At 41.8% G+C, this 14,015-nt stretch overlaps 1 protein-coding gene across 1 annotated transcript in view; it reads right to left on the bottom strand.

The window, feature by feature from the left end:
* ARHGAP22 (Rho GTPase activating protein 22) overlaps nt 1–14,015 on the bottom strand; it is a 161,679-nt gene that overhangs the window by 129,515 nt on the left and 18,149 nt on the right. Inside the window, exon 2 of the mRNA XM_050898757.1 lies at nt 8,011–8,210. Within this exon, the coding sequence (XP_050754714.1) occupies nt 8,011–8,190 (180 nt within the window). The 5' untranslated portion in view covers nt 8,191–8,210. The remainder of the gene's footprint in view (nt 1–8,010; nt 8,211–14,015) is intronic.

The following is a 14,015-nucleotide window of genomic DNA, read 5'->3' as shown; positions in this document are numbered from 1 at the left end:
AACAAAACTAAGCAAATGGACTTTCTCCATGCTTCATGCACCATATGGTGCAATGTCACCTGCCCCCCTTCAGCGAGACACACCTTTGGTATGTGAGGGTGATGTTTTACTCTAGAAGAGATTAGAGGCATAAATTGCTTGAAATAACACCCTAAACCGAAGCATTTCCCAGTCAAAATACACTTCCTATTTGGTTTCATATATTCTGTAGAAAGTTCTCATTGAAGTGACTTGTTTCTTGTTCTCATTTTAATTGGCTTTGATGAAATAGAGGAGAAGAGGAAGATCACTCTTCCTGCAGAGCTCATTTAAAAAAAAAAAAAACCAGAAAAAACCCCACAGACACGGGACAGTGGAAGGAATGCAGGACTTGCTGCAGCCACAGTGGCAATGGGGACTGTACACCAGTATAGCTACTTTGTCCTTACCAGTGTGCACCTCATTCAGCTGTGCAATGAAGTTGCAGCAAGTTGAGCTGCTAGCATAACAACTGGAAGAAGAGTAGGGAAACGAGAACTAGGAGAATGATTTTTCAGAAAGAAAAATTGAGGGATGCTCACTCTACCTATGAAAAACAAGAAAAGCCTGCAACCTAGGCCCATCTCTGGAAGGTATTTTTAGGTCATAGGTGTATATACAGCAAAGATCTTCAGATCAGTTTCTTGTGCATTTCTCTCTGCACGTCAGCAAAATGTGCTGAGCTCTTCTATCTTATATAACCAGTCCTTTTAGGGGACAAAACATTTCTCCAGAGGGTAACAGTATGTAGCTCACAGCTGTCCCTGTCTGCCTGGCACAGAGCTGAAAAGGTGGGGGGGGGGGGGGGAAATTCATCTTAGCAGGGAGAGTGTATCAATTTTGACAGTTGCTGTCACTGGTAGAAAGACATTACTAAATTTAAACAGATTGATGTGTCCTTGTCCAGCAGCCACTCAGACTGCATTAGCAATCTTGCTTGGGAAGTAACTTAATGATGGATTAAATCAGTTTAAATTCCCCAAGGTCTGACTTAATATATGCCAAAGCATGCCCCAGAAATAAACTTCAATTCATGACTAAGTTATTCCTCCCTCCCTCAGGATTTGGGAGCCTGAGACAGCCAAACAGCTCAAGGGGCAGGCAAGAGGTTACAGACCTTCCAGTAAGCCGGAGGTTCAAATCCAATTTTTGATGATAGCATCACCTTGCACCCTTTTGGGGTCTTGGTGCTTTGAGGGAGAATCTTAAGAGGACAAGTGTTCATACCTTAATGGTATTACTGTAGTCCTCCCTAACAAGACCAATTGAGAAGTCCTGCCCTGTACCAGGCTCTGTGGAGCCAGGGTTTGGTAAAGAAAAGCTGTGACACAGGAAACATGAGTAGAAAGCTTCGTCTTCTTGACTGAGTCCTTCAACAAACACAGTTGGTGCCAGAACACTGATCATCCTAATTCTCATACCATTATCTTTAACACAGCACTTTAGTCACTGTTACAAATGCTTACAAGATGGGAGGTGAGGAATAGTGCGGCTCAGATCTGCCCTCAGGTATGCATTTCTGAATCCCAGGCCAAGGATGATGAACTGACTACATGAACATCTTGATTTTAGCTGAACGTGGAACAAAATTTCTACAACAGCTTTATACCAATGAATTATCTCCGACCCTGAATTCTCAGGATCAAATAGCCCAAGCTAACCCACGACCAGACTTAGCCTTAGTCTCAGTGAAAGAGATGGAAATTGAATTGCCTCATATTTAAAGCAGGCTAAGGATAGACCCCACGGTTCAACTGATAAGTCAACTGTTGTCTCAGATCCTCATGTCTCAGGCCAGGAACAGAGAACAAAATGACAAAGGAAGCTTTCCTAGGTGTTGGTGAAGAACTTTCCCAGAGCTACAGAAGCATGAACTTGTAGAAGAGCTCCCTTACCTCTGTTGTTCATCATCTAGACACTCAACAATAGTTGTGTCAATAACAGACAAAAAAGGTGACTTGCTGGCTCAGGCTGCCAGCAGACATTCCTGCATCAGCTACACTCAAGACTTCTTTGCAACCTCAAGGGTTAAAGAGCCAACCCTGTCACTCCAGCCACAGCAAATGATCCTTTCCAGAGACTCAAACTGGCGCTTTGGATCACAAGGTGGATCTACTATGCCACAGGACATGCCCAACTACAAGTTTGCTATGTTATGCTAATCTAACAATTAAGTTGCCTGCATCTCAATTCTTCTGTCTATAAGATACTGACAATGTCCCTGTAACTTCAGCTGCTTCCACAAAAGGAAACTGAGTCTATAGAATTAGTTCAAGATTTTTGAAAAAGAGTTGTATAAAACAAAAAGGTGTTATTTTTTTCTTTCTTTTCTTTTTTTTTTTAAAGAGCATTTGCATCTTTAAGTTATATTTGAGAGGCAGAGGAATGAAGACTATTGCATCCAAAGCCATCGCTGGAGATGTACTCCGCATATTTCAGGCTGGAGAAGTGTCAGAACAGCTACACTGGTGTCAGTGGTTGAGAGGAACAACCACTGAATATTTTAAAGATGCAAACCGATTGGAAAAGTAGTGAAGGCAGAGAATACAATTTTCTTTCTCCCTCTCACTCCATAGGAACCTCAAAGCTAGCCTTTTTTTTGGAAGTGTCATTTTAGTTAGTGCCACTGAGAAATGGGGGGGGGCAGGGTGGGAAAGACAGCATCAACAACATGCAGTAGTTAACCATGGATGCACTGAGCTCACTCATTTTCAAGAAAAAAAACTTAAGTTACTTGACTTGCTATCATATAAGGCCACGCACATCAGTTACTATGATCAGTTAAGATCCCGATACTTGTGAAATTACTGCTATGCAATAACTTCTCCACCCCAAGTGACAGGAAAAGGGTCTGTTCTTAGACCACTGGAAAAAAGTTTAAGGATCTGGCATGCCTGAGCTTCATCAATATGTGAGAACACTATAAATAAAACAGCCACTTTCTGGAGCTATGTAAGCTTCAGACTGTTTCATAGATTTTAAGGGTGGAAGAGATTAGTAGGATATCTAGCCTGAGCTACCACCAATGCACTAGCCCCCCTGCTCTTTTTGCTGGTTCACATTCTTCCTAGGCTCAGAGCAATATTAACATTCTGCTTACTTTATACTTTTCCAAAAGAAAGAAAAAGGTGAATGCAGATTCTGAGAGAAAATAACAACTCATATCTTAATATTCATCTCCCCTGTGTTCTTGACACTCTCAGATTTCCACCTGTCAAAAAAAAAAAAACCCAAACCCAACAACAACAAAAAAACCCCAACCAAACCTTACTTCCTTCTCAAGTAAGATTCCACCTGAATTTATCCAACAGTCCATTTTTGTCACAGTACATTTTTTTGGAAAAGAATGGGGAGTTTCTCACTAACATTACTGGAACTAGATTTTGTTTGGGGGAACATTTTGTGAATAGCAGCCCTTAAAAACTTCTAGAGTCAGTACTGGGAAACGAACAGAAGACTTCCAAAGCTGAATACATGTTAGAAACCTCTAAACCAAGGCTATAACAGATTTCTGTATTTTTTTCAGTCAAGCTATACCTACAAGTCACACTGGACCAGAGGGTTACAGGAGCACCTACAGGTATGAGTAACAGCAACAGTCCAGCCTGCATATTGCTGATGGAGTAGATGCAACAATGAAGTTTGGCAATTTCAAAGATTTTTCCAGATGTTGGCTGTCTGTTTCTGCAAGGGAAAAAAACAAACCAAAACAAAATCCTCTTCATTAGCAGCTAATAATCTCCACAATGACTTGAAGGAGGACGAAATTCCAGTCTGTTGCATATATAAGTACAGCTTTGTTCCTTCACCTTGCAAAACGCACCCTCGATTGGAAGGAGAAAACAGCCAGCCACTAGGTGGATTTTACTGACAAGAAATGCTCAGAAAAATTTGGATAGTCTGAGAGGACAGAGATGTGCAAGCTCAAGCAGACCCCTTGGAGAAGAGGGAGAAATGTCAAAATGTCCCACTATTACTAGGTATTACCTAACAGCTAATTAATTCCCATTACCAACCTCAATGAGTATTCTCCAGGTATTCAGTGTAATGAATAAAAATATTCACCAAGTTTGTGTGTTATGAGCCCCCTTCATATTACACATGCAGCTGCCCTGCTACTCTCACTTCCCCTTTTGGGTGTCCCATTATGAAGTGTGTTATGTGGAGATCACATTGTTGCTATCTCTGTTCACTGACTAGAATAGAGTCAGCTCTCATCCTCTAGTAGGCTCTCTCAGTAGTGCTGCAGAACACTGTGTCAGGGCTCAGTTCCTGTCCCCTACCTAGTGAAAAGGTAAGACTGTAGAAGGACACAATGTAGGAGGGTACTTAGCACAGTTCATACTGAGTGGTTTATCTAGAATGGTTGCGAGTTTTAAAATGAAGGAAAAACATCAAGTCAACAGAACAGGATAAATTTTCAGCACCCTTCCCTCCCAATCCTATAGTCCTACATTTTGACTTTGAGGTTCACTGAAATTAGAAGACACGCTGAAGGCATTCCAAAGATAACAGGAAAACACTGGAAAGGCAACATGACAAAATTGCAGATGCATCACAAATTATTGCAAAATGGTACAGAAAACTATCATATACAACATCATCTTTAGAGTCCAGTGGCCAGAACATATTCTAGAAAATTCTGCTGTTTTCTAGAGAGCAAAATTCAAGTCCACTGCAGATGCACTAAAGCCTTTTATCATACCAAGTCAGCACTGAAAGAAAGGTTAATGAATTAGCTGCAGAGTGGCTTCTGTTCCCCTGGAAATTGGGAGATGTGCATGCTACCTCCTGCCCTGGGAATAGAAACAAACCCACAGCTACTTTAAAAATCCACACATATATTGACAGAGTTAGTAGGAGCATCAAAAGCTCTTTGCAGGTCAGTCCTCCCTTCCCCTTTTCCTCATGGGGGCACCTGAGAAAATACTCAAGAAAAGCAATGGCTGCAAGTTCACTCTCTAACCTTTGGCACAGAAGTCAGTCTGATGGAGTGGACTGTGCAATTGCAACTATGTCATATGGTACACAAACGCACACACCTTCAACAGTACTTGATCCATTAAGACCACAGAATAACTCCTTTTCACTCTAGTAAGCCTATGCCACTCTCCTGTCATTAGATTACAGCTCCACCTTTTCAGCATTATTTTCAAGGGAAGAATATCTACAATTCCCTCTAAGGACCTGGAAGCACAGGTTTTCATAAAAACAGGCAACGCAACATCCATAAAAAGATGTTGTTTAAGGTTTCTCTTTTGAAACATTATAGCATAAATCTCACTTGACTTTGTCAGATAAACGATAAGAATATGACCCTCTTCCAGAGTACATATAAATAATCAAGTAGGCTGAAGATCAATGGGAATTTCAGTGAAGCTATTGATTTAGTTTTTGCACACAAGCTTGCAGGCCATACTTAATATTTAAAGCAGAAAGATTTAAAAGAAGCATGAGTACCTTTAGAGCTGAAGGAAATTAGGGATTAACATCAACTGATGAAAATATCTACATGGCCTGTAACAAAGATCTCCTGGGGTCACAGCTGTCTTCCTAAGCTGTGTGGGCATGCCTGTACCATTGTCCCTTCATTCCAGAGAATCCCAAGCAATAGCTATCTACAGGTTCCAAAAGTACATCTCACCTGTGGGATGCATACAGTCCCAGCTGAAGTCAGACGTGAATCCTAGTTTGCAACTGTTACAAGAGTAGTCAGGACATGGTCCTGTATCATCCTATACAAAATGGCTTCCCCCAGTGATAAATGTACGGCAACCCTGTCCGCAAAAACGGGCAGGGTTAAAGAAACCCTTTCCAACATGACTACCTGAGGCAGCTCCTTCCTCATCATGTTCACTGACACAGTTCAGAAGTGCCCAGCTCTCCCCATGCGTTGTATAGGAACATAAGGTAGTTGCCTTAAAAGTGCAAAATCTAGCTGTTGCTCGCAGAGTCCTGAGCAACAACAGGTTACATCATCAAGTTCAAGTCTCTCTAGCCTTTACACAGCAGGCTATCCATAACGATAGATCAAATCCCTGATTTAGGTAAGTGCACGACATAAGATGCAGCCAACATGCTTGTGCATCTACCATGCATGTGTCAGGCTCACAGGGGAAAATTCATTTCCATTCTCACTCTACAATGAAATTTATGTGTAATAGTTAAGCACGCAGCTGTATCAAGCAGTTTAATAATAGACTATAATGAGTGTGTGGATGGTGATGATATTACACAGGCTGTCTGTCACTCTGTAATGCCTGTACTGACTCATCAGGAGGCAACAGTACAGGGACATTGTCTGGCTTATTCAATTACGTTCCCTCTGTTCAATGAGTCTGGTTAGAGGCCTGACAGTTAAAACAATGACTACATGAAATATGCTGCATAATACACTACAGCAACTAGGAAAGTCCTTAGCTCAAATGCTGCAAGAATATTTTACAGCCATATTGAAAGACTTGAATAAGAAATTCTTCATCTCAGCTGTAAGCTTTATCCCATCCCGTAGCACACACCACCACCACCCCACCCCCCCCCAAGTGTTGTAGATATAGAAGGGTCAGAGAAGCAGAAAATCATCCAGCTGAGTCCAGACTGATAATTACGATGCCCTCTGCTCTGCATTTACCCCAGGTGCAAGAGCACTGTCCTCTGATTATAACTTGTTTTAGAGAACCACATTTAATTGTAAGAAATTGGTGCTAGACCAGCAACACACTCACAAAAAGCATGTGAAGCAGCAAGAAGTTAGTAAAAAAATCCTGTTAATTAATACTTGGCTTAAGAGAGACATACTTGTGTAACGTTCACTTTATTAAAAACTGTTTTAAAATATTCACTACCAAAAAGTTGCAAGTTAAACATGTTGTGTGCCCATGGGAATGTTGCATGGTGACTGTCTATTACCCTTTATCACCAGCAAACTGCCCTACAGCTACTTGGCACATAGTTAATTAGAATCTCCTGTCTTTTGCAAGAATAAATGTGCTTTCGAAAGCTTTCTTGCACACATTTGTTGTCCCATGGACAAACTGATACAGCTGATTCAAACTTACCATTTTAAGTAGCCCTACTGTGGTTCAATTTATTCAATTATCATTTAGTGGTTGTTATTAAATTATCTAACCACTAGCTGACCTCCTCTCTCTTTGCTAGCTCCTAAACATTCTGATCTTCTCCCTTTCCTCTGTCTGTTTTCTTTCCACGGTCTACTTTGGGACGGCTCCATGATACTGTCCAATACATACTGCACAGCAGGACTTCACCAGTGGTTTCCAACAGGAAGAGTGTTCTCTTTCATTCATGCTCCATAAAGTCTAAAAGTTTTGATAAAGACAAACTTCAGACAGTTTAATTTTTTTCCCCATTGTACAAGGTCACTTTGTTCCCTAGTCTGCTAAATTAGTTTTCACTGTCAGACACACAGTCATCTATCCAGACACAGACAGCTCAAAGCCTTGCGTAAAGTCTTTCTCCTCAAAATTTGCATAGAAAAGCAGTAACTCCCAGGTGCATATAAAACACATATTACAGCCCATTCTCAAGTCCTGCATGCTAGCATGTAACAAAAGCTTCATACTGTAACCACACAAGCTAGCCCTAAGCAGCTGGCTCACCGCTCTGCTTAACAATGGATTATTTGGGAGATAATGAGTCCCAGCTGACTAAGCAAGGTTTTTCACTCCTGCCTCAGTAATCTGGAACTCCATAGCTCTTCCTGTCAAACTCCAGTCTCATAGATGACCATACTAAGATTTGGAGGTCAGCATGCCCTAGCGGGTAAACAAACACCTTCTAACCTTCTCCCAAGCTCTACTACTTGCCTGGGTAGTAGCTAAGCCTCCCTGCAATGTCTCTTGCCTTTGAACCTCCTTAAGTGTGTATGGTTTTGGTTAGGATAGAGCAACTGAAACAAGCTGTCAATCAAAGCAGTGACTGTGACCCACATATAAGTCACAACCAATACACCCTACAGTTCTCTAGTCATACCTGAGGTTTAGTTTCCTCTTCGTCCTTATAATAGAAGAGCTGGTCCCCACGCAGCACAAACCACCGCTGCTGCCAGTTCTTCATAATGCTCCTTTGTTTCTTCAGCCAGCCACACTTCAGCACACGTTCGTGAGGGTTTGGAGAAGAAGGTCTGGAGGGAGGCCCAATCTGTTCACCCATCACCAAACTCTTTGACCGGGCTGAAAAAGCAATTACAGAGTAAATGAAACAAAGAAATAAGGATAAGAACACACAGAGAGGCTAAATAACTGTTCCATACATTCTTCTCAGACATGGACAAACCATTACATGCATGCTCCTTCGAGTAGGTACTTGTTTTTCAGGGTGTACATTCAAGTTCATGATAGTCAAACACAAGACAAACATCAACCTTTTGGTACTGCTCACTCTAGCAACCTTCTAAGTGACGCGATACCTCCACCAAGGCTCCACTGCTCATACTACCTTTCTTTGTGGCAAGTCATTACTGTCTTCCAGCTCTACATGGGAATAATGATATTGCTCTCTCCTAAAGGAATATTTACCCAGTGAGGATACGTAAGTGCGGTGAGGGGGGACAGAAAAGAAGGAAGGGGAGAGTATAAGAAAATATTCTCACTCCACAAACTACCACTACTGGGGTGATTAGCCAGTGAAACCAGCTGCCACAGGAAAAAAACAATGAGATTCAAAACTGAGAAAAATTCAAAAAGGCAACAGTCACATATAGATAACGTAGCTATCCAGAATGATTAAAGTCACCTCACCCTTCAGGGCTTTCTGACATTGAAGCAGAAAACCACAATGGAAATTAAAAAGCCACAAAATAGAGGGAAAAAAAACATGTAAATCTCAGGAAAGGCTTCAGAAGAAGAAAGGAAGTCTATTGCCCTTTCCTTCCTCTTCTTCTCCCACATGCCTGCAGTAAGAGTACTGAAGCTTGGGGCATTTAAAGCTAGTCTGGAGTAGCAGATCATAGAATGGTTTGGGTTGGAAGGGACCTTAAAGATCATCTAGTTCCAACCCCCCTGCCACAGGCAGGGACACCTTCCACTAGATCAGGTTGCTCAAAGCCCCATCCAACCTGGCCTTGAACACTTCCAGGGATGGAGCATCCACAACTTCTCTGGGCAACCTGTTCCAGTGCCTCACCACCCTCACAGTAAAGAGCTTCTTCCTTACATCTAATCTAAATCTACCTTCTTTCGGTTTAAAGCCATTACCCCTGGTCCTATCACTACATGCCCTTGTAAAAAGTCCCTCTCCAGCTTTCTTGTAGGCCCCCTTCAGGTCCTGGAAGGCTGCTATAAGGTCTCCCCAGAGCCTACTCTTCTCCACGCTGAACAACCCCAACTCTCTCAGCCTGCCTTCATCAGAGAGGTGCTCCAGCCCTCTGATCATCTTCGTGGCCCTCCTCTAGACTTGCTCCAACAGGTCCATGTCCTTCTTATGCTGGGGGCCCCACAGCTGAACACAGTACTCCAGGTGGGGTCTCACGAGAGCAGAGTAGAGGGGAAGAATCACCTCCCTCAACCTGCTGGTTACGCTTCTTTTGATGCAGTCCAGGATACGGTTGGCTTTCTGGGCTGCAAGCGCACGTTGCCGGGTCATGTTGAGCTTCTTGTCAACCAACACGCCCAAGTCCTTCTCCTCAGGGCTTCTCTCAATCCACTCATCACCCAGCCTGTATTTGTGCTTGGGATTGCCCCAACCCATGTGCAGTACCTTGCACTTGGCCTTGTTGAACTTCATGAGGTTCGCATGGGCCCACCTCTCAAGCCTGTCAAGGTCCCTCTGGATGGCATCTCTTCCCTCCAGTGTGTCGACCACACCACACAGCTTGGTGTTGTCGGCAAATTTGCTGAAGGTGCACTCAACCCCACTGTCCATGCCACTGACAAAGATGCTAAACAGCACTGGTCCCAATACTGACCCCTGAGGAACACCATTTGTCCCTGCTCTCCACTTGGACACCGACCCGTTGACCGCAACTCTTTGAGTGCGACCATCCACCAATTCCTTATCCACCAAGTGGTCCATCTGTCAAATCCATGTCTCTCCAATTTAGAGGCAAGGATGTCGTGTGGGACAGTGTCAAATGCTTTGCACAAGTCCAGGTAGATGACGTCAGTTGCTCTTCCCTTGTCCACCAACGCTGTAACCCCGTCGTAAAAGGCCACCAAATTTGTGATTATATATTGCAGGCAGCAAGCCAGTCCTCTAGAATGGATAGGTTAGATGACCGCATAAGTCTTTTCCACCCCTATTTCCTTTGGATTTATGAAGTATCTTATAAGAACAGTTATTTAATATCTCATGCCATTTTCCTTCATTAGTGTTAACATGATCCTGTTCCTTCCCACTTTCTACATTCAGCTAACTTAAAGCACAATTTATAATTGCCCACTTGAAACAGGGCTACAGTTTACAGGCCAGTATCAGTAAATCTACATCACTGATGTCTTACATTAACACTGTAAACTGCTGCAGCTAAAGAAAAGGCAAGCTTCTTACTCAGGCATCCCTAATACACTACAGCTAATTCAGTCTGTCACAACAAAGGGCAACCCTCTGCCTCTCAAAGTACTGTCTAATTTTGCCTCTTTTGGGTTCAGGCAATTAAAACATGTGACCTTGATGTTATCACCTGACTCTGGTTTCTGCCCCTGGTGCCTCACCACACACCAGTGGAACTGACAACATATGCCAAAGAAAGAAAAATAAAGTGGAGGTGGAGATTGGGGAATAAAAAAAAAACAATAATAAAAAAATAACAATAATAAAAAAATAATAAAAAACCCCAAACCACAATAGCAACATTAAACTTGATTCTATTTCTTCTCTTCCATGAAGCAAACTGCAAAAGGAGGAGAGGCAGATAAGGGACTGAGGTCAGATCTTCGGAGAGCCTCCTCAGTGTAATCCAGCAAGGGAAATGACATTAGTGTCTGTGATAATATCTACTTTGACCTTTCCCATGACCTGGTAGTCAGGCCATCATGTTCTGCTTCATAAAGAAACATAAGAACAGCACTTTTAGACACTAAACACTTCTGTCAGCAGAGGGCAGATCTGAATGGTACCGCGTTATCCACTACCAAAAAGTCTCAGTGACAGCAATCTCCACTTGTATAGTATCATATACTTTCCCCCCCACCCCAGCTTAAAAATCTGCTCACCTCTGCTGTAACCAGCCAGTAGGCACTCAGTCTGGACTCTGACAACTTCCTAGTTTTAGACGCAGAAGACAGCATCACTTTGTTAGTCTTAAATTTCAGACTCAGTGAAAGCCCTGTCTGATAGGCAGAAGTGATTTTTTTTTTTTCCATTTCTCTGAGCTGCTAACATCAGTTCTGCTACTCTCAACAGAACTGTGAATAACAGGTTTTGCCCTATACCTCAATCAAGAGAGATTAGGTTTCAACCTATAACTATTTCCTGCTGTAAGAAATTAAGTTTTTATTTTGTTTTTACTTTCACTTTAAAATTTAATTAAAAAGTTGAAATGTTATAAGAAGTGCTAATGCAGTATCATAGCTTTTTCAGAATTACACTTCCCTTATTTTTGGCTAAAATACCTTGCTGAATTTAACCTGAGTTCATATACAGCATTGGTCCTACATTAGTGAAGTTTACCAGCAAACTTTGGATTCACTTAAGTAACCCAGCACTCCTCAATTCTAATTATTTTTACATAGCCAAAACAATAAAAAAAAAAAAATCTTAATACAGAATTCACTTAAAATCAGGCTTTGATGTATCCAGGCTTATTCTCTTAGCTTAGTCACTGTAGTTTGAGCTCTCACAGACATGCGTTTTCATTCCAGCAAAATATATAAAGAACTGCTTTTCACCATGAAGCTAAAATCCTTATGCCCTAATATATCCCTGTCTGGCAACACAGTGCCCTCTAGCAGAAGATTACAAAGAATACCAGAACAACTGTGTCTCCTCCCCCGCCCCCCATCACTGCCAAGAAATGGAGTATCCTATTTCATATGCACATAGTAAGAAAACAGACTTTTCACATTTAAATCTCTATTGCAGAGGTCCATAAGGATTTAGTTGAAGGAGCTGCCTCTGCCTCATCCCAGGCCACATTTTACAGCAAGGACCAAACTGTAATCTGGTTTAGACTGTCCCAGATTCCTTTCCACATTCATGTTACAACATATGTTGTTACAAGAACAAATATCCCAAGAATTTGCTTTTCCAAATGGAACTATAATGTTTCTTAGGCAATATTAGTCTAATAATACCAAAATCCATACTTCAGTAAGCACCTCAGTCATCTCCACACTGAAGCACCTCTGCACTCTCCAGATTAAGCGTGCAACTCGAGCATCTTCCAGTTTTCCTGACTTGCATATAGTTATATAAACCCTCTCCTACCTCTCCCCTCCCCCCAAAAAGAAATTAGATTTATTTAACTGCAAACCTACTACCTTTATTTTAGCATCTATATTGACACAGACCTCACAAACGACATCAAACATCTAGCTTTGGAATAACCCAAAGTATGTTATCTCATATTTCCCCTCACGCACCCTTTGGTGTTATTTGTACAGCTCTACCTAGTAATTATTTATTATAGTGAAGAGTTAAGGCTTTCGTGATCGGTCACTGGAGAATGTGTATCTTCATATTTTTATTTTAAGCAGCACCATGTCTTAGTCAATTGTTATGGTTGTTAATTCTTTATGCTGTCTTAGCTTTCCATTTCCTTAGAGTTTCTAGTCGTGACTGTAATAGTTAATTTCATTAGGGGGATACTTAGCAACCTCATCTGTAAGTCAACAACATGGACCAGATAGAAATTTTTAGAAGGAGGAATTATTTATGGCTATTAACAGCATTAATGTTTATATTGCATGCTTCACAGAATACAATAATTGCATAGAGGTCAGAAGAAAACTTTCATGGATGAGCACAGCTGCCTTTAAAGCAGCAGGTATCTCATACTACTTGGATCAAAATATCTGCTTTGATAATCTGACCCAATACATCAAGCCCCTGATTCTTAACGGTAGATATATCTTCTTAGTGCTCATCTATTTAACAGAAGTATGGAATCAGCAGAGCATAGGAAGAAAACAAATCAATAAATCAGACTCACAACAACTCAGCAAATACTTTATATGCTCTAAAGTTCTGATCCAGTAATGCCTTTTCAATAACACCACACAGTTTGGTTTTGCTCTTCACATTTTCATTAATTGATTATTGATTCAGCCATACACGTAAATTCTAACAGAAATCAATGTAGAAAGGATTCAAGCTCTCTTCGGAAAAAGGTTTAGGATTTATTTGCACAGCGTAGCAGTACTGAAATACCAACTACAGGATGTACCCCCTCAGAAGCAGGGAAACAAGGCAATTACAGCACAGCAAGATTACAACAGACCAGGCAGACCCATATCCTTGCTGCCCCATAGGTAGCACTAACAATGAGCCAAGCCTAGTTTTTGGGATTACAAATCATTGGAAGGCATGAATCAGAATTGCAGACCTTGAAAATACTCCTGTGACTGGACGTGACATTGGGATATGGAAGTTCTCATATCTAGATGAAGATGGGAGGAGAAATATGAGCAAAGGCAGTGGGGTGATGATCAATGCCCGTTGTGCAAATGCCTGAGCTACACTAAATAAGCTCCCCATCCAAAACCCCACACTTGGTTGCCATGTCTTTAATAGTAAACTCAAAGATTATCCTAAGGAGTGGATGCACCACAGCGGATGGAGCCATGCTGCGATTCCTTACAGAGATAGCAATCCCTATCCCCATCCCAACTCAGCCCTGCCTAAAGCTACTCTTTTTCCATTTCTCTTCCTTGCCCCATTAACAGAGCACCATACACTTCTACAAGAGTTCCTCTGCAACCCAGACCTGCCTCCAAGCAATATACACATTCCTGTTTTCTCATCACATCTGTTTTCTACCCTGAGCATGCACATAACAGAGACAACTTCTTCCCTTCCCTGTCCATACCATCCCCCCTTCC

The sequence above is a fragment of the Gymnogyps californianus genome, chromosome 6 (genome assembly GCF_018139145.2).
Source record: "Gymnogyps californianus isolate 813 chromosome 6, ASM1813914v2, whole genome shotgun sequence".
Classification (NCBI taxonomy): Eukaryota; Metazoa; Chordata; class Aves; order Accipitriformes; family Cathartidae; genus Gymnogyps; species Gymnogyps californianus.
This window is presented reverse-complemented; position numbering and strand designations above follow the sequence as displayed.